Source organism: Alligator mississippiensis, chromosome 1, assembly GCF_030867095.1.
Source record: "Alligator mississippiensis isolate rAllMis1 chromosome 1, rAllMis1, whole genome shotgun sequence".
In the NCBI taxonomy this organism is placed as follows: domain Eukaryota; kingdom Metazoa; phylum Chordata; order Crocodylia; family Alligatoridae; genus Alligator; species Alligator mississippiensis.
The window spans coordinates 261,862,866-261,890,551 of NC_081824.1; the positions used below are offsets into that span (position 1 = coordinate 261,862,866).

The window sequence follows — 27,686 nt, forward strand, 5'->3', positions numbered from 1 at the left end:
GCCTCATGCCATCCAGCATAGCCCTGTGCTATGCTCCTGGATGGTATATAAAGTAAAAATTACAGCTGAGTGAGAATAGAAATATCTATCCCAGGGGAAATGATAATGTCTTGATAATTGTGTTTGTCATGAACAGGGATGAAAAAAGATCCTTGGAACACATTTTTTTAAATTTTTTATTTGGTTTCAATTGGTTTTAGGTCCATTCAGCACCAAAGGAGACTGGTGTATTGTCTCATGTGAGGCATAGTTCAGATGGCTGCTGTACCCATTCTTCTGGAAGGGTTGGAGTTCTCAACCAAGCTACATTTTCCCATGATGCACCACTGTATCAGAGGGGGAACTATGTTGCATCTCAGCCCAAAACCCTGGCCTACAGGAGAGAATAGAGCTATCCAACTTCCCATTTTGTCTGGGTAAAGAAAAGAAACCCCAAATTAAATATTTTGTTTTGGTTTTCTAAATGGAAATCCAAAATGTACCGGTAAAATTCACTGTTCCCAAGGAAAATTCTAAATTTGCCAAAAATGGCACTCTCCATCAAATAAATAAATAAGATAAATTCATCAGAGAAAAATTCTAAGTCAATGAAGTCAAAATATAAATTTCTTGGCTATTGCTCTTACCTAGTCCTCAAATTCCTGTTCACCATCAAGATGCCTGGCTATCAATTAAAAGTAAATATTATTGTAAAGAAATATCTGAACGATGTCTGTCAATGAAAGATCCTGTGTATCACATATGTGTATTCTATGCACAATTAGCATTGTCACCGTTTCACTGAGATCTTGCCTTACCACTAAAGTGTTTCCACAGGTTTCCAAAGTGCTCAGATTGATGATGAAAATGACCACTGCTGGAAAGGTGTTGTTATTAATAAACCCCCTGCAGTGAGCATCCCCATGTTTCCCATTCAGTGCCAAATCTGTTTCAGAATAGCCGGAAAAAAGAACTGTGCAAAAATTAATCTTCATAGTAATTGCCTGTACTCCACAGTAGACATTGATATCTCTTTCAGCTGCAACAAAAATGCAGAAAGATGTAAGAAGTTGCATTTCAAGTAACAGCCCTGTATGAATACTAAAATAACAGCTATGACAGTTAATTTGGATATATTCTAAATAATTCTCAACTCTGTCCTTATGCAGACTTGCTACTCTCAGAAGAATATCAGGAAAAGTTGCTAAAGTTTTGTTATAATTATACAGAACTTCACTAATCTGTTCTTTACCTTGGCAGGAGAATCAAATGCATCAACAGTGTAATCTACCATATAGTGAGATGATTACACAAAAATTCACTGTTCACTAAATCAAACAGACAGGCAATGCAAAGAGATAGAAGCTGTCAAGTGATCAAAGTCCACTCTGGCAATCCTCACATGCTTATGATGGCCAAAGTTTTCAATAGCAATTCAAGAGGCTGAGTTTTGCCCTCCAGTACACTTGTACAACTCCTGTGAGAAACCACATGTGCATATTTGAGGCAGGATGGGGTCCCCTTGGTGCAAGACCTACAGGCCCAATCAGTACAACTAATCGCTTTGAACTTCAGTTAACAGTTCATGAAAGCAACTTACTGCAGCACTTCCATTTTTTTTTTTTTCGTTTCAGAACTGTCACCCTGAGCATTAACAAAAAAATCAGTTGGCTTGTGAGAGGTAATGATCAGTGCCGTAAAATACGTTGGCACTTTATCAGATCATACATTATGATGAACCAAAAGATGGAGAAAACGGCAATTACTACAACTAATCTTTTTTTGTTTTGTTGTGTTTTGATTTTGTTCATATAAAACAGATGGAAACATTGCCTTTCTTCCTTGAAAATTTTGAGACTCTTGTGATCTCCAATGAAAACCTGAAAGCATCACATTAGGAACAAATGATGGTTTTGTTTAGCTACTATGCAGGATAATGTAGCTCTTATCTTCAAGCACACTTCTAATGGCAGACTATGAAACATTTTTGCTAGTGCTCTACAAAATGACATCTTTCATTGAGTTAAATGCAGGCATTACTCCTTTAAACAACAACTAATTTATTACTGCTCCTCAAAGATTTAGTACTATTAAAAATGGCAGAACAACCTGAGTCTGATTAAATTAATTGTTTTGCTGCATTGCCACACCAGAGGGGAACTGAAGTCTCCATTACAACACACTGACTCTTCCGAATGGCACAAAGGTACATACAATTTCATACAAATAGCCTTAATGGTGGTACTAAAGCAAAAAATAATCAAGGACAGGACATGATAGGCCAAACACTGTCCTGAAGTACATGATGTTAAACATTACACACAAAACATAATCTAGGTGGAAATGGTTATTGGAAGCAAAGCAGGACTTGGAGGGGTAGATTCAGTATATAATTCTCCTGCATTCCTATTGAGTGGAATTACTTGCAATGCCTAATGAAGAAAATCAGGTCCTTCATATCCAGGAGGGGAGGATGAAGTGTAATTCAGTCCAGTTGGATCTCAAGGGGAGGGAGCAGCAGGATAAGAGGGAATACCAGGACAATGTGTCATTACAATTATCTTTCAAACCTGCAAGCAGGATCCAAAGACTACCCTCTTCCCTAACTTCTTGTAAAAAGTGGTTTTACTTCACAATTACAGTCACTTTCAAAATCCCCATATACTTTAAAGGACTTAAGGGGCTGTATGATTTATATATTATTATATCAGGAATACATTGCAATGGCCCTTAGAAAACTGAGACTTAACCCTGTCTAATTCGCCTGTTCTGCAACACTGAACCCAGCATATATGTTAGAGGCATGTGTGAATCCAGGTGTAAATACACCTACATGTCTCTGAATGCTGTAGTTCAGGATCATGTCTTTTCAGTTCATGATACTGAAAAATATTAACTGTGTATGTGTGTGTACACATACACCCCTCCCCACCTAAACAAATTGTTTTCCCCCATAAACTATGAGAAGTATACAAAAAGATTCATGACTGTATGGCTAAGTACAGACAGTAAAAAAGCCTGAGGCTAAATTGCTTCATTTTCGCAGGTTAGTCTAAGCTGCATAGACTGAACCGATAAGCAAGTGAACTCATTCCATTTCAATTCTGGAAATTCAGCCACATGCCTGCAGTGGGCCAGGCCAGAATCCGGGGGGGGGGTCTAGAGCACATCTCCCAGCTCAACTGCAGACAGCAGACAGCTTGGACCAAGGCTGGCCCACCCGCCCTGTGAAGGGGGAGGTGTCAAGAAGGTGCAAAGCATGCTGGGATGCTGGGGGACCATAAGTTAACTTGAATCTGAAAGGGACCTGGGACAGAATTTCAATAAACCAATTTAACCTAAATCAGTTCAGTCTGATACTACATCCATCCAGGTTTATCTTAAACCAGTTTAGGCTATTTTGAAAGTGGTTTTTGTACACTGAACTTCTGCTGTGTTATAGATTTGAACCAGTTTCCTATCATTTATAGCCTATAAGATAAATTCATGGCAGTCTGAGCAGTCCTTAGCTCAGTTTAAGTCAGGCACATTTTTTATCTTTTGCCTTATTTTAGAACTATGTGAGTGGTTCTCAAACCTTTTTAAATTCAAGGCACCCCTTGTTACATTCAGGTCACCTCTCAGAAAATGCCAGCTCTTAGCATCCACTCAATTTTTTACTACAAAAAAAAATATAGAATTTTTTCTGCTGCAAGGAACTCAGAAAAATCACAATAGATTGGAAATGTTTTTGACACTATGGATTCCTATCTAAAATCTCTGGGTTTATCTTATGAATCATGTTTAGGTGCCTGCAGACCTAACAGTACTAATATTGCATGGCATCCCACAGCACTCTTAGAAGGATTTTGCAACAGCCCAGCTGGATCTCTGGATTATGGAAAAATGTACTGAAGACTAAAGCAGATCAGAACATTGGTTGGAATTCTGTTATATCAGAAATAGCTGTTCCGTGGAAGTCAGAAATGTTTTGTGGGGATGTATTTATCTTGGGGAAATATTCATCAAAATGGTTTTTAGGGTTCAGTGCTCTCTGATTGCTTCTGATGAGAGCTACCTGAATTGCTAACTTGAATTTTACAATCCAGAACAGTCATTTTGACACAATTCTTTTCCTCAAAGCTTTCTTAGAAAGTATTTCTTTTTCATTCTGACTCACAACAAATATATATATATATATATATATATATATATATATATATATGAATCTCAGCTCTTGTCATGAAAAAAAATGGTCCTTCTCCAGAAAAGCTCTGTGAAGACCTCAGGTATATGATCCCATTACAGATTTGTAGATCAGGTCTAGTCTTCAATTAAAAGGATATATCCTTTTCAGTTTATTGAAATAATATTTGTCTTCTACCCAATTGACTAGCCTTAGTTCTGAATCAATCTGCAAATAGCATAAATCAAAATCTGTATGATTAGTATTTATTATTATTATTTATGCAGCAAAGATATGCATGATGTCACCCTAGAAATAAATCATAAAAATAAAATAACATGAAAAATGGATGGCTCGTTGCTGCCTTTCTGTGGCTTGCATAGGAAAGATTTTATTTACCGAAGCTGTTTACAGAGGTTTGTAGAAGCCAAACTCGCCAAACTTTTTCCAGTTGTTTTTGTGCAAAACACCTTTAAATCTGTGCCCAGGGCTCATGCCCCAGTCATCTACCCCTAATTAGCTACTGCTTATTGTTGGTGGTGAACAAGCAGTAAGGAACCTAAGATGACTTTGAAGTTGGGGGGACTAGCAGTTAGAGGGGGAAAAAGATACTCTGCTTTTGAACTGAACAGATTTAATCTAGAATTCCTGACACACAACAGTCTTAGTATCCAACAGGACCATTGATGCAACAGAGTTGCAGTTTAAAGGTGGATGCACACAGTAAACTAAGAGACAGCTAGCTTGAGTTCATGAGAATCAAGATGCAAATATAAACCTCTCCATACATATGAAACAGAAAAACTAATCATAACAGATGTAATCACATGCCAAAAGGAAAGTATAGTTCTAAAGCTGTTAAAACATTCTTAAGCAGTCTGAGTGCTGGCTTGTACATACAGTACAATAATTACAGATAGATTTGAGATGCAGAGGGCATGGTTCATTCCTGCTTTACTTTGGCTTTCTGCCAGTGTAAGCTTTGGTGATAGCCAGCTTAGAAGGGCAGCAAATGACACCTCAGGGGAACTGTCATTTAACTTAAAGGAGTGTCACTGGACACTCATTCCCTCCTTCCCATAGGCCCAACATTAGGAGAGGACAAGGGTCAGGTCCCTGCCCTCAGATCTTCAAGTTGTGCTGTGGCAAATCAAGTCATTTTGGCTCGAAGGCAGAACCAACAGGGATGCAGAGGTGTGGTTTAGATGTACCCTTTTCAATTGGCTCCACTGAGGAAGGAGCCCCCATTTTTGTAGGTTTTCAGCTAGCTCATAATTTTAATAAAAACTGACTCTGGTCAGGAAATCCAAGCTATTATTTACAAAGCTCTTTAAAAAGTAACACAGCACAATGCCGTCGTAAGAGTTCAGTGCTATACTCTTTTCATTCCATTTCTATTGGTAACACAGGATATAAGTCAGCTCTGTAACGATGGCCTTTTTTTTCCAACCACAGAACAAATAAGGGAGGCAAATGGCAGAGGTGAAGTAGGGAGCGGTAGTCTGAAGTCAGTCAGAAGAGAGGGTAGAGATGCACCTTCACAGACTAACTAAATAAGAACGTGGGTTCATGAAATCTTGTGGGTTTTTTATGTATCTTATTTAGTGAGACGATTTTAGGAAAGCATGCCCCAAAATACAGAAGGCTAAAAAATGTTGTTTCATTCCTGATTCTTGGTGTAACATAGCACTGGTTTTCATGGTATTTGATGTTTTCAGTACTTCCTTATTAAGTTACAGCTTTCTTAACATAGACAACAGTGTTTATATATTTTCATTTATATGTATTCATTCTCTCTTTTTATGGCTTGATCTCTCTAAGTTCAATGGCAAAATTAAGTTTGATTTTTAAAATTTATCATCATAAATATAAACTTGGTCTCTTTCACTCTAACAAGGTGACATTTTAAAAATCCTAATTGAAAGCACCCAATCCTTTTAAATCTGTAAGCAATAATTCTGCCAATATTACCTGTAATTAATTTCTTGGATATAACTCAACCCTGGCACAAGTGGGTCAATTCCCATTATGTTAATGTAGTTATACTTGAGGTTTAACTACAGGGCTAAATCTGGCCCTTCTGCATTAATATGGATATAAAGTGCAACACTAGAGGTGTTTCATTTTCATTTAGATAGTTAACATTCAGTTAGTGTGAAGTTCTACCCGTAGGCTTCACACAGATTATAGCTTTGTATTTAAAAATAATCATTGCTGCAAATCAAGAAGATAAAGAACCCACTATAAAAAGCCAATTAAACACTTACCAGGAAATCTGCTATGCAGGTTTGCATCACAGTTATATCCATTGAACTGCGCAGTCACTGAAAGCACCTTAATTGTCAGCAGGAGCAGTAACCATACCTGTTCCATTGCAAAACCTAGCAAAATATTATGTAGTTATTGCATGCATCTGTTCATTTCATTAGAGACTTACTACAAAGACTTAATGAACCCATTACCACTTTGGGGATGGCGTGCAGCACAAGAATTGGATACCAGTTTCACAAGCTTAAGGGACAAGGGACCAGGGGTCCCATTTCTCAGAGTGCTGAGAAAAAGTAACTCCCATTGTTTTCTAGTGGGTTTATTTACAGACTTTAGCAAATGAATAAGGTTCAGGGAGGATGAAAAGAAGCCCCTAAAACAGCTAGGTAACACAGTCTTCAAAAGTGAATTACAAAGATTTCAGAGCATATTTAATAGTTTATATACAGACAGTAATTCTGTTGTTTTAATATTAGATATTTAAGGAGGGGCAATGCCAATTTAAAACAGCTTTGCTTCTGCAAGTCTTTGAAAACTGAGCAGCTATAAGGATGGTTAAGTTCTCTATGTCTTACTGCCAAATTCCACCTTGAGAAGCATGGATGCAGTTCCACTAGCCCTCAATATAGAACTGGCTTTGTTTTTTCCCTTGTTTGTTTTCAATAGAGTTGGACAACCAGACTAAGAAATTAGAACAAACAGACATTTCAACCTCCAACTTGAATATTCTCCCTGGGAGAAAACCTTCAGGAGATAGCATATGTGGAATAGACACACAAGCAACCAGAAGAAATGGTTAAATTTACCACAACTTACACAATATATCCCAAATACATTTGACAACAGATCTAACAGTTGGGGAATTTAAAAAATATAACTTGTAATAGTATACAAAGTGTAAAGTGATGTAGGTGCAACAATCCAAAAATTATGCAAGAGGCAAGATACCTTTTGTTGGACCAACTATATAGTTGGTATAAAAAAATCCCTGCCTCTCCAATAGTATACAAATAGTAAGTAATTCCCTGCACTTGGAAACCTTGCACAAGTCTTGTACAATTCTGTGCATTTCTAGCAACAGAAGCTCTCTAATTTTAAGAGGTTGTAAAATATAAGATTGATGCTTCTGTAGTGCGGGCATCGCTGACCTATCACTCTGAGATGACAGTCATCACTATCCTCTCAAAGGATCTCACAGTCTTTCACAAACTGTGTATATATACACATACATACCGAAAATGCAGCCACTTCTAGCATGCTGAGTGGCAGCCAAGTATTGCCCCAGAAGAGTTGAAAACAGTGGAGGGAAGAAAATCTCTAGGCAGTGACTCTAGGTCAAATCTGCAAAAGTGTTAGTCAATCTTCAGTGTCTATAGAGGGTTCAGTTCAGTGAAATTAATGAAGACTCCCAATGCCTTTGTTTGTTTGTTTTTTTATCAGATCCGCAGAAAAAGTAAAACATTTTTTAAAGTCTCACTTGGGCATACAATGCCCATATGGCATTTTATTCTATACATAAACATTTCCCTTTAGCCTGGCAGGAGCATGGAAAATATCAAATCAATTTCTGAAACCTGCAACAGGAGACGAGCAAGGGGTGGAAGATTCGGGGTATGCCCTGTTAACCCTCCCTCTCACAATCTACTCTCTACCACCATGTGAGATGCGATATGGTGATAGATGGACCTATTGGCTAACCCAGTAAATATTTTTTATATTCTTATGTTTTGCTTTCATTTATATTTTAGCAATCCCAGTGACATTAAGGTGGTTAAATCAGCACTGCTTAAAGAAATCTGGCCCATTAATTTCTATTATATATTGCTGGAAGGTCCAATGAATAAAAAACAAGTACTAAAGGGAGCAGTCTCCTGCTAAATGTGGAACATTCAAATAAGACTATAACTTGTCCAAAAGCAGCTTGGTCTGGCAACATTTGTGCAACTACTAGGTAATGATATCTGGCACAAAAGGGCAAGGCCATTTTGCTTCAAAAGGATTGCAAAGGAGTTGATGAGAAAAAACGGTTTGCCCTCCGTGTCTCTCCCATTATATCCTTCTGTAGGTTAAAGTTGATGCAGAGAGTTGAGAAAGCCAGGAGAGAAAAAATACCTGCTAAATACTATTAAAAAAAACTTTTTTGCATTCATATGCTCTCCCCTCCTCACCCTGTGTTACTCCTTCTTGGGAATGTGTTTTTTCCCTACACCACTTGATATGTTTTATTTTGTAAGAACCATATTTTTCCTTCAGAAAAATGAAATCTTTCCTACACTAAAAGATCCCACTTTTGCCTTTACACTACTGGATGGATAAAGCAACAATTACTCTCCTGCTGTATATGAACCAGCTTCTTAATCTTAGTTACTGGTATAAATGAAGTCAGGGCAGAGTGCCACTTTTTAAGACTAAATCATTCAGAAAGGTAAAAGTTTTCATAGCTGAACACTACTTTGTTAGATGCTATGAATGGACTCTGTTCTTATATATAAAGTCACTTAATGGAATCATAATCAGGATTTAATTTTCTAACTGCAGTGTTACTCACTGCCAAAAAATCCTGTCTGAGATGCAGCTAAGGGATACACTAGCAAAAACATAGTCCTTCTTAATTTAAACAGAAAGCAGATTTTATGGTAAATTTTAAAACTTTAATTTAGTTAGCATAACCTCTGTTACTGCTTTGCACAAGGAGGGTAATCATTAATAAAAAATGTTTTCAAATTAAGAAGAAATGCTTTTACAGTTCTAGTTTTCCCATGACAGCTGGAATGGGCCAGAATCTGAAATGCCTATTCAAAGTTTAGGGATGTACACTGTAGCCGTGTTGGTCTAAAGGCAAAGCAGTCACAGTTTTATTTGGGTTTTACTTATTCTTCAGCTGTTGATTTCAACCTAAAATTGCTTGAAGAAAAATTGAGGTCTAGATCCTCACAGATAGTACCTCCCACAGTTCCTATTCATTTACATTTTACAAATTAATAACATTAATTCATCTTTATGTCTTTGGAGAAGTCACAGACTTCAACAGAACCCTGTCAAAGTGACACTTTTAAATTATGAGCACAAGGTTTCAAATCAGAAACCACTGAATTTGCTTTTGAATGGTTTCACTTGATTTCTTTTTTAAATCATAACTTCATTAAAAAAGAAGACTAAGTCCTCAAAATCAGACAGCCTGTGCATGAATATGAAGTGAAAAATCTTAAGAGAGGGAAAGAAACATATTAATAGGGACATAAGCGACTACAAAGAGAGTTACTATGTTCAGTACTGATGGGTACCCTGACTTTACCTGGGTTATGGGAAACTCAGGTTCAAGCCCTGCACCAATGAATAATTATTTAGGCAAAATAGAACAGGAGACATTCCCACCCCAAAGAGCCTGGATATCAGGTAATTGTGGAAGAGTTATCTTTAGTCTTAATCAGGCAGAACAGGAACTTAAACCTTGGTGGTCCACATCCCAAGTCACTACCCTACTATTCCCCAGCTATACTCAGACAGGCACCCCTTCACTGCCCAGAGAATGCATTCAGGACCCAAAAAGGCTTTCCTGTCAGAAGTGATATGGCTATTAATGCAAGAAATTTTGATTTAGACAAATTGTCATTAGCTGAAAGAAGAAATATCACTGAAAAACTCCAACTCAAGTTAACTCTACTATCAACATCTGGATTCAAAGCAAAGAAATTAAGTCTCTCTCTTTAAAGAAGAACCCTCCCCCCTCCAAATAGCCTGTTCTTCTATATAATATTTATAATAATTGTATAAAATAATAAATAATATATAGTATTTTTTACTTTTAAAAAATATATAGTGTGCGGCATACTTTTTGCTTGTTTTAAAGAATAAAACACATTCCAAGCTCTTGAAAATACTTCTTGGCCTAGGAATAAATATATTCAGTTGTCAAAAAGACAGTTTGAAGTTTTACAATTCTAAGGATGCTGACATATGCTGTGAGGGAAATAGGGTCCCTTAAGACTATGAAATTTTTAGTTGAAAAACCTACTCCAATTTACACTGAACTCTCATTTATTTTCCTTAGTCCTCCTTTCCCATTTGTCTCTCTACTCAACATTTGCTCAAGTAATCTTTAATGCTGAAATGATTTACAGTGTTTTGTTTATGACATTTACTATGATGTTTTGGCTTTCCAAAGAAAATGACAGTGCAGCTCTAATCACTTCAGAAATCTTTTCCTAAAGAGTTTAATAATTTCACTTCTAAATGAGTTTGTTTCCAACCCCCAGAACAAAGTTTGGTATTTTCCATTTAGAAGGGATCTATTCTCCCTGCAGATTTGAGAGCAGAGGTGAAATTTGTGTGCAAGACTTCCATTAACACCAACCGAACTTTACTTGATAAATATCTCAAGCACTAATAGGAAAACAGACCTTCAAAGCTAGAATATGGACAAAGGGACAGTCAGGGATTTAGAAACCTTTCAAACCTGGTTCATTAAGTCATTTCATATGCTGCAGTTTATTTAGAGTTTTAAAACATGAATCAATTCAAACTATAAATGGTCCAACAAATTCAACTCCCAATATAATACAAGAGTAAGTTTTCAGAATATAAAACAGTTGGCAGATCTTTACTGAATCAAAGCTGTTTATAAATGCAACGCAGAATCTATTCAGCTAGATCTGACTGTTCTATGCTGCACATCACAGAGAATATCTAGTAAGAAGAGAGACTGTTTGCACCAATCCCTCTATAAATTTAATTTTTAACATTTTCCTGGAACCTTGTTTCCACTTTTATAAACTCTGCCCTTCCAGAAAATCTCCACAAACTTCCAGCAATAAATGTAAAGTATTTGGGATCTGACTTCAAAATGTTTCTTTGTATTCATTTGGTTATTTGACTTTTGTAGCGAAGTGGATGCCTGTTGGTTATCTACTTAGTGCCCTCCCCGCTCCCTATTTTGTGCCCTCTGACAGCTGGACCTTATGTCAATTATGTTCATTTTCTTTTGTTCTCCTCTTTTCTTTAAGACCCAAGAGGAATCTTCGTTAGAGCTAGGGGGGGATTATGATGGCAAACACTGTAGCTAATCTAGCCCTATATTTTTATCATAACTCATTTGTGGACACAGCTGATTTCGGTGAACATACGCGTTATTTTGCAGCATTTACCAAATAGCACATACAAACTGCAATGACAAATTTCAATCTACTGCTTATTCTCCACGTTATGTTCCTCATGGCATGTGGCAGATCACCAAAGTTGCATGGTAATATGATCCATGATGGTGTAGCAATTGTTTCTTTAAAGGAAGCTAATTAACAACAACTCCTCCAACAGACATGTTCAGCTATGAAAAATCAATGACAAAAAAATTACAAAAAATTTGCTTACATTTTCACATGTGCTCATCAGCTATCTCAATGTGCTTGAACAATATATGATGTGATCCTACAAGTAAGAGCATGTCAGAATTATACACTTTTATTCACATTGTTGAAAAAAGGTTTGCACCTAAGACACAAAGGTGTTATAGCCTGTGTTTAATGAGACAAATATAGTTTGAGTGTACTCCACAATCAATGGATTGCTTAAAGAAATTACTGTTTCTCTTTTGAGATTTAAAGAAACTATAATGAAACTCTCATTTCAAACTGTACTGTGAAGCATTCATTCTAAAATCAAGCAATACACAAAAAGATCCTGCCCAGCTGCAGATCAGTATTCCCAAATGATGGACTGTAAAGCTAAATTTACTGAAGCTCACAAATATATTTTGCCTGTTCCCAGGACCAGGCAGCCTTTTTAGGGCTCTTGGCACAGAAATAAAATTTTAATTTGTTGTTAAACAGTGTTTATGGAGAAACAATGGAGCCAAAGATGCCAGAAAGCAATTTGTTATGAAATGCTGTCAGTGAAGTAGGATGGGACAGAGAATTTTACAAAGGGGAAAAATAGATTTTGAAAGGGTAAATTAAGAGTTGTTGTTTTGTTCACTTCGGGCCAAAATCCTGAAACCCTACTTAATCAGCCCCCATTAAAATCAAACAGGAATTTTACCAGAACGCAGACTGAATAATTACCAAAACCCAGTAGTGCCAAATACTTTATAAAATTATATTTTACATACTTGTAAACTTAATTAGGTGTCCACAAGTTTTGTGGGATGAGGCCTTGTGTGACACCAGATTTAGATATTCTTAAATTAGTATCATTAAAACAAAACAAAACTAAGCATTCTCAGTGTTTTTGGCTACTTTCTAATTTCTATCTGCTAATTCTTTTTAAACAGGGTGAATAAAAGAAAGCTAGAAAAAGAGGCAGCAAGTTATAACTCTGTTTAAATCATATTCTATATATGTTCTAAAATATAAATCCCTTAAACTGAAAAAGGAGGTGAAGTCCAAGTTTTGTAGTTGAAAGTATTATATTTACTTGAATACAAGATTACCCTGACTATAAGACAACCCCCCAAAATTAGATTCTATATCTAGAAAATGTAAAAATTTGTTATAATTTTCCAGATTTAGAATCTAATTATTGGAGGTTGGCTTTGAATTTCTTCCCCTCCCACTGCTACAGCAGGGAAAATAAATTAGGGGAGGGCAGCCAGTTAGCCCCCTTGCCTTCCCCAACTTCTTCCCCTACACATTACTTTGTAACCCTGCTCTCACTGAGCACATAGAAATGTGAGGCAAAATTTGAAAATCACTACAGGTGGCCATAGACTTAGTTATTCCATAAGTGATGTATTTTGCCTTTTTTGAAACTGCTACAAGTTTTAGCAAGGGTAACTCCATAAACACACTTTTAAGCAACAGTTTTATACCCACTTATATAATACAAACTATACATGATATTGGTCAAAAGCCAAAAGGTTCATGATTTGCTGCATAGTTCATTGGGCTGGGCCCCAGTAAAGTCAACATTTAAAGACATGGTAACCCCAGCTCAGCACTGCTCAGTATGTGTATAAATTCCAGATACAACCACAAAGGATCCATGTGCTAGTTAGCCCCCCACTCATGACTGGAACCAAGTGTTCTTGTTACAAGTCCTGGGATCCTCCAAAAATGTACATGCAAGATGAAGCACAAGTCAAACTGGTCCAGCTCCACCTCATGGAAGGCAGGACAACATTATTCATGTGCAGCACGCTGAGCAAGGGACAACAGAGGCATTCTGGCTCAACTGTTTGGGGCCCCATTTGATAATATTTGCCAGACATTTAAGGTTGGTGAAGAAACAGGAATCATTGGAAGTGAGAAAGAAGGTGCAGCTCAGATATGGGAGTAAAAAGGAACTTGAAATGTATGCAACATAGTGGCTCACCATGACTTGAAAAAGGGTTGGCACTGAAGAGGATTCAGCACATTAGGCACTACTATATATCTTATTCGGATAGGTTACACTGACTTATCCTTGTGGCAGGTTCCCATCAGCATATCAATTGTAGTAATTTTGGCACAAAGAAGAGGGTGCCAGGGCTGGGCTCTGGCCCTCCTGATGGTGACTTGATATTGCAGTACCTCCAGGCTTGGCGCCAGTTTCCTGTGGAGGGAACACCCACCCATTTTTAAGGGCCAAAAAATGTTAAAAACAGGTTCCCATCAGCATTTTTGGCACCAGGGGAGGGTATCAGAGCTTGCTCTGGCCTCTCCAAGTGCCAGTCCCATATTGCAGTACCTTCAAACCTAGTGCTTATTCTCTCCTGGGGGAACAACTGTTTTTTAAGGGCCACACACACAAAAAAAGATGTGCTTTTGGCTAAGATCAAGCAAAACTGGGGGCATCTGAACCCTAAGTCCTCTGGCCCTGGGGCCTGTAGGATGTGTTTCTGGATTTGGGCAGTGTCGCAGGGCACCTCAGTGCTCTGCTCCTAGAGAGTGGAAACTGCCAGGGAGAGAGAGCCCTGGCAGGACATAACGAGCACAGCTGTGGGTTGCCGGGGCAACTAATGAGAGTCAGCTGGCCGGAAGGGGCAGGGCCTGGCCCTTATAAAGCCAAAAAGCAGAAGCCTGAGGCAGTTCCCTGGCAGCAGCCAGAGAGGCAGGAGCTCCTGGAGTAATGGTGCAGGTAGAAGCCTAACAGCAGGTACCGCTTGACTGGAGTTGAGCAATGTTGTTGTAGCCAGGCGGCTTCCATTTGAGTTATAGCCAGGAGGCTCAAGTTTGTGTTTGCTGTTTGTTAAAACCGGTGGTTTGGGTGAGGCTATTAGAGGTTGGAGGAGGCCTCATAGGGGACTCACAGCAGAGTGTGAGGACCCCAGCGCCAGCGGGCGCAGCACACAGGGTACATGGACCCCGGCCCCAGAGAGGGGCATTTGAGAAGCCCCAGTGTGGGCATGGTGAGCCCCAAAGAGGGGGGGCATTATTGAGAAGCCCAAGTTGGGCACAGTGAGCCCCAGAAAGGGGGACCACATTGGGAAGCCCAAGTCTGGGCACTGGGAGCCCCTGATAGGGGGCCGCATTTATTTGGGAAGCCCAAGTTGGGCACAGCGAGCCCCAGGAAGGGGGCAACTACGGAGAAGCCCAAGTGGAGCACGGCGAGCCCCAGAGAGGGGGGCAGTATTCGAAACCCAAGGTGGGCGCACTGAGCCCCAGAAAGGGGGGCCAACTTATTGAGAGGCCCAAGTTGGGCACAGCGAGCCCCAGAAAGGGGGCAGCACTAAGGAGAAGCCCAAGTGTGGGCACAGAGAGCCTCAGACAGGGGGCAGTATTTTAAGATGCCCAAGTCGGGCATGGCGAGCCCCAGGAAGGGGGCCTTCTTAGGAAGAAGCCCAAGTGTGGGCGTGGAGAGCCCCAGATAGGGAGCAGTATTATTGTGAGGCCCAAGTTTGGGCGCTGGGAGCCCCAGATAGGGGGTCGCATTGTAGGGGGCCCAAGTTGGGCACCAGAAAGCCCCACGAGGGGGCAGCCCAGGAAGGAAGGACCGGGGAGAACAGTAAGGGGCCAAAACAGGGACCGAATAGAGATAACAGCGATTTCATCTGCAAGGCTTGGGCTGCGGTATTGGGGAGGAAAGGAGTCGCAGACAGTGCCCCCAGCGGAGGGGGCAGGACAGGGGCAGCCTCCCACTAATTAATTAATTATTCAATTAAGATCAAAGCATGGCAGGCGAGACAAGGCGGGCGGTTGCCCAGAGACAGGTGCGTGGGCCACATTGAGGGCGGCCCAGCGTGACGACCTGTCACAGGCAGTATCTGAAGCCCCAAAGCAATGAGTATAACAGGGAGGATACTTGCTGGGTGGTAGAGCCACATAGACCTGACGATTGAGCTCTGCTCATTTGAATTTTGAAGCTTGACTACTGGGCTTTGCCCAACTGAATTTGGAACCGATTTGGCCTTGAACAGGATAAATAAATAATAAAAAGGTGCCCATCAGTATGTTTATCCCATATGGGCCATATGTTTTATAGCCATGCTTGGTGTTGGCTGCATTTAATCAACTTCACAGCTGGTTTCCATTACTGACCACATGCTGTTTTTGGCAGCAGTTTAATGAGAGACAGTGTATTTAACAAGGTTTCCCTGTATGCAATTATAAGATGAGGGGCTTTTTTTGCCATGCTGATTGGGGGGGGAAACCTCATCTTGTATTCAAATAAATACGATTAGTGGTAACAGCCTAGGGAAGGTTTCAGACACAGACTGAAAAGTTATAGCAGCCTATGAATCCAAACTCAAATGCTGATTTCGAGTGCAAATTGTCTGACAATTAAAGCACCACTTAACTGCCCAAAATCTAGCTCTGGATCCAAATGGATAGCTCAAGTTCAGCTTTATTGCACTAATGCTAATGGGCATTAATTGCGTGTCAAGTAGATCACAGAAGTCTCAACGCCATAGAATGCCCTTAACTTATGAAGACCTGCCTGTGAAGTGAGCAAAGGTATGTATAAAGAGCAGCAGCAGTGTTTGACCATCTGGAGCTTCACCCTGCAATCTTCAGACAGGCAAAAACTTCAGCTAATGTTACTGGGTTAGATAGGTTAAAGTCTAGGCAGATATATATAACCACTGCACTGTATAACCAAAATGCTATCTGCTACATATCATATGTTCTAGCATATAAGATCCCACCTGCCCTTCCATCTTCAAAGTAGTCTAAGATTAAGGTGAGCCTATTCAATCAATGTACACAATGAAAAATAACTGAAATCATTGTAATAAGAATGGAGCAAAATGTAATCAATTAAAAACATTTTCTCTCGCAATTTTATCTTTTCAGGGGGGATCTCTCTTAAACACAGGTGCGTCTTGTACACCAGAAAATGCAGTAACCAATATGCTGTTGAATCATAAAGATACACATTAAGCTGAGTGAAGTACTCTGGATATTTCTTTAAAAAAAAGCAGTCTATATTTTAACATTACAAATTGTCTACGTGATAATCACTCACCTACTTTTCTTTACATAAGAAGTGCCATACTGGGTCAGACCAATGGTTCATCTAGCCCAATATGCTATCTCTAGCAGTGGCAAAAGTGGGTGCTAGAGGAGGAGCACTGAATATGCTTATATTTATTAATATTGTAATAACTCCCTAGAATATACTGATAGATTGTGGTCTAGAGGAGGCAATCTACATTTAAAAAATTGACTTTTTGCATGTTAAAGGTAACAGTCATGGTAAAGTAATTAATATTAACATTTGAAATGTTTCATTGTACTTGTATGAAGCAGAGCAGTGGTTTCCAAAAAGCCACTGACATCTGCCTAATTATTAATATTTGTTAATAATCATAACAAAAATGGGAGTATAACAGTGGATCAATAGTCTAGGAAGACAGATCCTGCCTCCGTATGTGACTACTAAAGAATTCTTGAGATAAAGCACAAATTTAAGTAACTGTGGCCAACTGTATCCTGGAAAGTTGTTTGTTTTTTTTAACTTCTTCCAGCTCCTTTAACAATTTATGGCACAAAAGAAATGCTGTTCATCCCCCTGCACTCCTGACTATGGTTCCCAAAGAAGCTATTCTTACTCATAGAAAGATCTGATTAAACTTTGAAAACTGCCAAAATAATTGCTTTAATGTCTTGCAATGCTGAGTTGCATATAGCTTCTTTATGTTACACATAAAACATTTTCAAAATCTAGAGAGGTTTTAACCCTCAATGTGCATATTATTTAAAAGAGTCGTTTTGCTTTCAAATCACTGCAGTAAAACCAAAACCCATTAACTAACGTAAGCCCAAAAATTCACATTCAAATCTTAAACTTAAAACAGTGAGAAGCTCTTATTCTGTGGTCCACAGGGACCACAAATATCTTCCAAACAGTGTGACAGTGTGTGCATTTCCACAGTGCAGTTTTAGCAAGCTTCTACAGAAAGCAGGACAAAAAAAAAACTCCTCCATCTAGAGAGACCAACATTCTGTTTTGTGTGAATGACCTAACCATGTCTACAGAAGAACCACCCTAATAGAGAGTGAAGAATGTCACTGCCAACAGCAAATCTGAGAACAAGATTCTGTCAAAAGGGATTAATTCCAACAGGAATTCTCATAATTTTACATTCAGGATAAAATTGTCCTCTTACTTCTGCACCATAGGTTCTCTGATAAAAAGAAATCCTTTATATTGGTAGAAGATTGGAGAAGGAAGAGAGCAGGTTATCAGAACTGAGATCTGCCACATTGCTGTGAAAAGAGAACTTTAGTTCAAATATTTAAAGTCCTTAGTAAGCAAAAACTCCTTTCGAGGTTTAATTGCTAATATGCCACAGACCATGACCTTAGCCCTTACCTCTGAATTTACTCCATCTTGTGTGATAAAATCCAAATCTCTTGACATAATATTTTGATAGATTCCTACTGAAATGCAGAGAAATAGCTCCTATACCAGCATGTATGAGGCACACATACATTGTCACCCTATGACTCATTTCTGCATTGTGAAACACCAAACAAAATCCATTCTGGATTTTTCTTCTTCTTTTGAGTAACAGAATATCATATAAAGAAAACAGGTAGGGCTCAAAGCTTTAAGTGACTGAATATAAAATGTCTATAAACGCAAGCATTCAGTAGCTACCTCATACATACTATATTTTTCTTGAACGCTAAGTCTACCAATATTATATCCAGCCGCATTTGTGATGGGCAAAATTATATTAATGTTTGTAAAATAGATATTTTGTTAATTCTTTCTCTTTGAATGTATTTGAGACATAGGCAGTCTGACTCTGACTTCATTCACGCCAGTTTTTCATTAGAGTTTCTCTACTGACATTTGTAGAATTGCCTCCAATTTCTGTATGCACAAGACTAATATTAGTCCAAGATTTCTTCCTTTTCCAAACACATTCTTTTCATGACAGGGGCCAGATCATAGGCATAGAGACTGAAGCCTGACGTGCACCACACCAGTCGCAGCTATGTAGAATTACCCGTATGGACCCTGAAACCTGTAGTGAACAAGTCATGTTCAGTCCACTGAATTTCTCCTGAAACTGTTAATTGTGATCATGGCTGCATACTCTAGAAATTTTACAGAAATCTTATACCAGTTCACACAGACCACCGAAGAGCCATCAGCCACTAATGACTTTCAGTCGCTTCTAATCCTGGGCTAAATTCAAACCAGTGATTTAGAGGTGAGGCACTGTGTACACTAATGCCTGTGTCCCCAGGCATCCAGCCACAGGGGTAGATAAAGATCTAAATGACTATCATTCTATTTTAATGACTCCTTTTACTCTTTTGAAGAGACCAATATAAACATAAATCTTCCATAAATAACTGTTTGATGTCAGTAGCAAATAGATTACGCTGAGGCCATCTGCTTCCTGCTCACAAAGCAACCATTAAAATAAGATTTCCTTTTACAAAAGCAGCAATCGCTTATAGAATCAGGATCACTACAACACCCCTGTTTTTAGGGAAACAAATATTTGACAATGAGGTCTTAAATAATTCCTAACAGTTATACAGTTTAGGCATATAATGCTGCTAATACTTTATTTTGAGAAAGCTAGCAATGCCTTAGGTTTCCTAAAACCTTTTAAGTCAGAACACATATACCATGTTACTATAATTTTTTTTGGGGGGGGTGGGGGTGGGGGAAGAGAGGGAGTGGGAGAGAGAGACGCACACATACACAAATGGATTCTGTTCTGAAGTGGAAAAATGATTCATTTAGGGACATTTCTTTCACCTTGTTTTGAGTCCCTCTCATAACCACTTTGGACCCAAAACAAGGTTTGAAGTCATTTTTAGAGCCAGCCTCTATAAATGAACCTGACAGGGGCTGCTCAAGATCTAGGTGAAAGAAAACATAATATGCCAGGCACTGACAATATTTTTTGATCAAGAGCACACAACAGTACTAAGCAGAGCGTCAAGTCCCATCAGCTGTTGTCTTCAGACCGTGATAACATTCTTCTCAGAATACATCTAACATTTACAATAACCATGTCCATTTGAACTATATCAGTTCATCAGTTTAACAGTCTTGATTTCAAACTGCAGTTATCCTCAATCAAGAATATATTGTCATTTTTTTTAAAATACAAAGCTGGTACAATCATTAAGTCCATTTGTCGTAACTGGAGATGCTATTTCCAATCATGGAACTAATGTCTTTCAATTGCAATGGGAGCCAGATAAGAAATCTCACTTATGAAAATTGTCTGTTTGCTTCTGTCAATGCAAAGTTTGTGGGAACTAGCAGACTGACACCACACATCGGATAAGATTGTTTCCTTGATGAAATTACTGTGAGAGGGTTTGCAAATGTTTGACCTGAAGAAGTAACCTCAAGGCTTCAAGGGACTCATTCCCTATTCCCATCAAACAACAGTAAAACCAAAAAATTAACACTTATTTTCACACTTGGATATGAATTTGCTTTCCTTTTTTAGTAATTGATTCCCAATGTAACTCTTTCTCCTCCACCTCCACAGCTAAAGTTGCCAGTGAGGTCAATGTTGCCTGACAGGTGATAAAAAGATAAATATAAAAGTATTCATTATTTGATATTACCAAAATGTCAATATTTTATAAAGTTTTAGGTGGCTTACATGATGGGCACTTACCCAAATCCCCTGTAGCTGTTGAGTCAGCTGTACTCCATCTATCCTGTACTGCTGCATGTGATTAAGTGTTTGACTTCCCTGCATGGCAAAACTTTTTCAGAAATTACTCCGACCCTTCAGATGGGGGAAAGAGACACTCATTATGAAAATTCTTTTTAAAAGTATGCCTGGATTTTAGATGGGAAAATGTGACAGGTTTCAAAATGCTTAACAAGTCTGTTCATCACCAGACTGAAACCTGAGCAGGTTCTTTTTTTGGTGGCTTTTTCAATCCCGCTCTGCGCTCACTCGTTCTTTTTTTTTAATTTTTTTTGCACTCTTTTGATCTCCATCTTTCCACTATACAAATATCTCAAGAGGTCCATGTGGGGCAAACAATCAATCTGGAGAAATTATTCTGTCATCAGCTTGTTGAGGAAAAACCTTGTCTGCCTTTAAAAAAAATAATAAAAAAAGAGAGAGAGAAAGAGAGAGAGAGAGACAAATACTGAGATAGGATCAGGAACTAATCTGCAAGGTTATCAATGTCCCGTTGTGAGAAAAGTCTAGCCTTTTCAATTCTGGGTTAAACTCATCCTAACAGACAAAAAAAGTGACATTTCATGTTGTGATGAAAATGTGATATGGAGTGTCATCATGAATATGGGTGTCAGCAGAATGATAATTACCGACAGGACATCAATGCACACAAAGCCTACTGTATACAAAAGCAAAGATCAAGCTGTTAGAAACTGAACCTGCTTCACAACATCTATTCCCATATCTTTGGAATTCTGCTTTTTTTCCACTATGTTTTGTTAGTTCTTTTTTTCCCCTGCCCCTCTGGTTTTTATTTCAATAATCCATACTTATCATCTTTATTACAGTTCAGTTAAAGAAATGGTGATCTACAGTTCCTGGTGTCACTGAAAAAAGCTTTGATGTGTCTTGGTATATTAAAGTTTTTCTTTTTTTTCCTTTTTCTTTTTAAAGGGCAAACCCCTGCCTCTGCCATCACAGCACTTAGGATACAACTTTAAAGACCAAAACATGCTGTGTAGGCTCAGAGTCTTATGCAAGGAACCTTCATAATTTTCCAAATGTCTGCTAGTTACAGTTATGGCAAAAGCCACGTGGGGCTGAAATAATGCATTAAAGTCTTGCTCGTATCGTTCTGTTAAACACTGATATATGAAGGCAACAGCAGAAGCAGAAAAGAAAAGCATACTATTGCTTTAACAGCACAATACAGTTGTTTTCAGTAGGCATTGTCCATAGTAAAGGGTCGTATCTCATCACACTTTTCTAGTTAGAGCACCAGGAAGTGTTCATTCTAGGCAAAATGGCCCCCAGAAATCCCAGAAGCTGCCGGACTAAGGCCAGATCCCTTTGAGAGGTACCGTCAGCCACGGCCATGTTCCAGCATGTAATGAAGCCGTGGCACAGTCCTCCTTCAAGGCACTGCATAGCCCCATTGGAACTGAGAAAGATGTCTGTGATCCTCCACCAGACCTTCAAGTGGGTCATCCCTCCCCTCAGTATTGTGATGCCTCAAAAGAGGAAAAATCTGGCCCTAACCAATTCAAAATGCTGATGCAGAATCAAACCCCACTGTCCTTATGTCTTCACAAGGCAAAAGCCTCATTGACAGCAGTGGAAGGTTTGCTTGGGTATAAACTGTGGGATCTGGTCTATGATAAGAATCAAAATAAGCCAGACCCTGTGGGCACTTGTTACCGAAGCAGATCTCTATACTGTGATTCAGGCAAATTGGTGTTTGGCTGAGTAAGGACTTAGTAAACACAAAAGTCTGTCCCATGACATCAGTGATGCGGTACAGTCTAGAGTAAAGAGCCCAGATATGGCCTAATAAAATGAAGACAAACACAGCAACTCTTATTTATTAAAATGTAGACAAGCTAGTTCAGTGCATCACACAAATCTACAGTGGAATATCTCCCCATCCCATAAACCTGATTGCTATTTACCCTTGAGCAGATATCCAAACCACAAATCTCCTGTTGTTTTTTTTTTTGTTGGATTCTTTTTAAAGACACCTTTAGCATAAAATAAAGGTCATGGCTTGCCTTTTGGCCATGAGATGAGATTATTAAAAACATCAAATCATCTTAAGATGCTCCTTGCAGCTTCTGTCTGTTGAAACAGACAGCAAGCTCAGCCTCACAGGGATCTCCAATGACATTTAGGCTGCTTTCCTTTGTATAGGAACACAATAAAACTCTGAGCTAGATTCATAGATATCATTTCACTTTTCCATTTCAATATAAAGCAAGTAGCACTTTCAGTAACTAAAAGGTCCGGCAGACTCCAGGAGAGGTCCTCAAAGCCTACACTGCACTGAGAAGATGTGTAGCAGGTGTAACAGTGCTCAAAGGTCATGTAGCGTTACGCCTTTAAAGGGGTCAAAAACGGGCCAAATCTTCTTACATTCTGCAGCAAGCAGAGAGTCATTCCACCAAAGTAATGTAGTTTCACATTAGTCACACGTGAGAATGGCCGGATCAAAGGCCAGCGTGCTTTGCTATCACTGCACTGCAGTGGAAAGCAATGCTCTGCATTCTGCAGCTATGAGGCCCTGGTAAGACATGCACCTTTGGAGGCTATAACCACTGTCAGCAGCACAAACAATTCCCATTGTATAATCTTATTAAAATGATTACTTACACTGGTGTTATGTTTGCGTGTTTGGGGAAGCTCTACACTATTCCCCCTCAACCAAGGTACCCACTTTGGAGCAGCAACAATTTAGCTTTCAATGGATTAACATCCGTTAGATTTGGTTGGGGGTAGGGGTGCAGAAGGGAAACAGAACATATTCCCACAGTAATTAACTCAACTTGTTATTTATAGAAAGCAATGAACAAACCTCTGTACTACTTACCAACAAACACTTCACCATTATCAGATTATGCTGTAAACAATCTATCTAAAGGACATGCCGCATGCACCCATAAAAACAGGTTTCATTCTCAAGCTCTCTATAAATACTGGCACTCTGCAATTTCACTGGCCTATAACACGTTATTTATCTACTGTTTAAAGTTAATGAATTGAAATCCACTTTATTCATTAACATGGAAAAATAAAAAACAAGAGTATTTTCCCATTAATTTCCATGAGGCATCCATCTCCAACTGAGATGGCAAGTGACCGACTTTTTTCCAGAAAGCATGAGCTTGCCAGACATTTGATTCTCTGACTTTACACTCTTTATTTGTAAAGAAATTATTTGTGCTGTGTAAAACATTCACCCATTTTTCAAGCTTTCTTCAGCACAGTTGCAGAAGTTAGTCTAATCAGAACAACTGTACAAGCACAATACAAAGCATAACATCAGATAAAAAAAATAAAATATATTTTACTTAATGTGGCTTTCAAATGTAGCTCATTATAACCACAAAACGTCTCACTCATTTATACGCTCAAAATTCACCTCCGTTCCAGGCAGGCCTTTTTTACTCTCACTGCATATTTTTGTACATTACTTGAAATCAGAAATGCTGACATTGACTCTGACATTTCAGAAAACTTTTAGATACGGTCAATAAATAAATTCTACCTTATTTCAAGCTTTTTCTTTATATATTTGGAATGGCGTTTCTTGATCTTTTGTTTCATTTTGTTTGTTTCTTAAACAGTGTTTAAAAGCAACCCAGTTTTCACATGCTGTCTTCTACTTATGCCAAGAAGAGAAGCAGTGGCAGTTTCTGAAAATGTGAAATAAGCAAGAAAAACATAATTAATTTCCAAATTAACTTACTTTTACATTTTTTTAAAGAAATAATCAACGTAATTCAAATTAGATATTATGTGCTTAGCACTGTACAAGGAAAAGCCAAGACAGTTATAAAAGAATTGTTACACATTATTTCCTTGTTTGCTTTCCCTCTTAGTCATCATCATTTCCCTCCCCACCACCACCCCCCCAACCCCTCAGAGCTCTGACGATATCTTGTATATGTCCGTACTGGCTTTGAAAGCCAGAATATCTGAAACACTGTAAGAGCTTCACAAAGAGATCTGAAACTGCAAAATACAACTACTGTGTTGTTTGAGCACAAATACAAAACCAGATTTATTCTGTACATAGATTAAATCTTAAACACCCAACTCATTTGATCAAACTCAAAGTGAAACTTTTTAGTGTCTCTAAATGGGGATTTTTTGATAATCACTTCTACAAACCCATGACAATAGCTGGAGAATATTTCTAAGTATTTTCACTTTTCTTTAAAATGACTCATTCAACCAATTTTTCCCTCTTTACATAAGAACAGAGGTATTCCCACACTGGATCAGGGCAGTGGTATCTCTACACCAGAATCATGTCTCCAACAGCAACCAGATATTTCAAAGAGAAGTCCAAGGTAACTCAAAGTAGGCAATTATGATGTAATCTGACTGTAAGGAAAGGGTTTTTCCTTGCCTAAATAAAGTTAGTAATTGAATTATGTCACAAAGCATGAAATATACACACACACACACACACACACACACACACACAAAGTAAAAGCTGTGTTAACCAGCATTTTATTAACTGGAATACTCTATTAACAGGAATTTCCAATATCCGCCAATACAAATCCTCAGTTTAGCAGCTGGAATCTTTGTCAAGTCTATCCAGCATGTGCATCAAGTATTTCTGTTGTTTATTCTGTGTGGGTCAGCATGGGCTGCCACTGAGGGCTGGGGCCAGGGCAGCACCTGGCTCTTCCTGGCGGGGGTGGCTGCACTGCACTCCTGTCTTCCTTAATAGGTATAACTCTCAGATAACCAAAATTTTTAGATAACCAGCACCCCCGCCCTTACCCCACCCATGCCAGATAACAAAGCTTTTACTGTATATATAATTATATACACATACACACACATATATGCCTCGACTTTTCATTCTATTACTTGCAATTATGAATATTGTCACTCATATATCCAATCCTTTCTGGAATCATGAAAAGCTCAATCTCACTGATCTATTGTACAAAGATATCTCTGAGCTGTTTCCATGCCAGGTGCATTGGCTGCCCCATTATCCTTCTGTTATAAAAGACAGTAAGCAAATTCAGTCTAATTTGCTTTCTTTATGCTGATCATTATTATATACGTAGTATATATGGAATACATACATCTTTTCTTGTTACTTGTTCTCTCTCTAAACTAACCTACCATGGTCTTTTTCAAATTCTCTCTCTAAACTGGCCTATCATAGTCATCATTCAATTTATTTTTATACTAAAGAATTTCCATGCCTCTAAATTTTTCATCACTTATTTTTGGCCTCCTCCTCTTTCTGCTGTATGACATAGAGCAGCCCAAATATAACATGCACCCCATTCATATATATATATATATATATGAAGGCATTATGCTCAAAATTATTTTCTACCCATTTCTCTGTGCATCCAACTGCTCTGTTTGCTTTATTAACCAATAATGTGTTTTGGGCTACTCACACTAACTAATCTCTTTCCTGAGAGAATATAGTTAATTAAGAACCAACTGCATGCACATGGAGTAGTTTAAATTATTCCTTTGTATAGATTCAGTGGTTTTGAAAACTGTAGCTGCAAGGGAAAAGTTTTCAATATTTTATGATTTTTTTTCCAAGTTATAATCAAAGACAGAAAAAAGCACACAGTATAGAAACTTTGATGTATGTTTAGATCATTTATTAACATCTACAGAGGGAATCTATCAGTTTTAAATAATTAAATAGCATGCACCCTAGAAATCAGACAGTTTATATTCTATTTCATCAAACTGAAATTCAAAATACTTCTCTAATGCGAACAGTTAACAGAGCTGAGAGAACTTGTAATAAAAAATGAGGGTAGCTTGGTACTTGTGCCCTCGCACTGCTCTTCATTTTAGAATATGGGGTTTATTTCATAGCATCATAGTAGTGAGCCCCTGGTCACAAAGTCTGGATCAAGACTGAGCTGCAAATTTCAACGTATCTGAAGGTTATTTTGATCCAGGGCTTCTACTTGGCACATTGCTGAGCTAAAAGACAGCTGTGAAATGCAGATCTAGAACTGAACTTCCACACAGTTCAGGGATTTTTTTTATTAAATTATCTTCTATTTGGCTTTCAGATCATCTCTGATTTTTTTAATTAATTTTCAATGTGACATTTACCAACACATTTATGCGTTCAAAATTATACTACACAAATATGTGTGTACATTATGCAAAAGATATTAATAACTAAACATTGCCCATTTTAATCTTTCATCATGCCAGAGTCCCGTTTATGAACTGGGAGTGATCCCAGTCTTTACTCTAACCACCAACATCCCCACCCCTTTAATAACTGTAATACAAAATATTACTATGTTCCACTACTTTAATGCATTTTTCCTCCTCTATTGAGACCCCAAGGTTTCCAAGAAGGGAGGTAGAGAAAGCACTTATATTCTGAAAAATGACACTAATCTATTTCTCTGCTGCTTGACAGCAATGCCCGTACCCTCCCTTTGTCATTAGCTTCCTCAGCTAAATGCAGACATCACCAGACTTTCTTTAGCAAGGAGAAATAAGTGACCTATTAAGTACTTAGAGGAGTGGACAGATTCTCCCATTCAGATGGCTTCCTACACACTTGCAGTTGCCGACCAGCCAAGCTTGTATTTCTGAGAAAGGGCCCTCACAGAGAGATTATTTTACTCTAAGTGGTTTCCTGATTTCACCTTTTCTGAAGTTTAGTGTTAAGTTGCTGAAAGATTACCTCATTGAGATGATTGGAAGTCAGTTAGACTCGAGAGCATAGGGCAAGTGAAGCAATAATGATTTGGTTGAAAAATATGAGTAGTTTAGCCTGTATTGCAAAGAAATATGCCTGCATTCTCCATTATCTGATGGATGTCTTGCAGCTTTTATTCTTTTTTTTGGTCAAAACACTCAACCTGTACCTGTACCAGTGAGAAATTACACATGAATGCTACTGTCTTGTGCACGATATAAATGTGTGAATCCAAGAACTGATGTACAGGGTCAGACAAAGGTCCATCTAGCTCACTGTCCCGTCTCCAACAATGGCAAGTAGCAGTTGCTTTTTTGGAAAGACATAAGAAACGCAGCATAAGAAATAGCTGAGTGATCAATATCTTGATCCTGAGTTAAGGATGACCTGACTAAGACTGATGTAGATGGGACTGCTTGTATTGAATAAGTTGTTGCAGATAGCAATCACACAATCTATATGGGAAAGTAATACAGGTATAAGATAGTAAGGAGGGCTATAAACCAAGTTCCACAGGG

The 27,686-nt window shown here is 38.5% G+C and overlaps 1 protein-coding gene across 4 annotated transcripts in view; it reads right to left on the bottom strand.

The window, feature by feature from the left end:
- ZPLD1 (zona pellucida like domain containing 1) overlaps window positions 1-23,398 on the bottom strand; it is a 47,095-nt gene extending 23,697 nt beyond the window's left edge. Inside the window, exons 1-5 of one of the 4 annotated variants that reach the window (XM_019476576.2) lie at window positions 23,311-23,398; window positions 20,430-20,861; window positions 11,780-11,836; window positions 6,412-6,525; window positions 798-1,018 (exon numbers count right to left, since the gene is read on the bottom strand). In XM_019476576.2, the coding sequence (XP_019332121.1) occupies window positions 798-1,018; window positions 6,412-6,517 (327 nt within the window). In that variant the 5' untranslated portion in view covers window positions 6,518-6,525; window positions 11,780-11,836; window positions 20,430-20,861; window positions 23,311-23,398. The remainder of the gene's footprint in view (window positions 1-797; window positions 1,019-6,411; window positions 6,526-11,779; window positions 11,837-20,429; window positions 20,862-23,310) is intronic. The other 3 variants (XM_019476578.2, XM_019476575.2, XM_019476579.2) reach the window with 3 other exon arrangements.
- Between the last annotated feature and the right edge of the window lie 4,288 nt (window positions 23,399-27,686).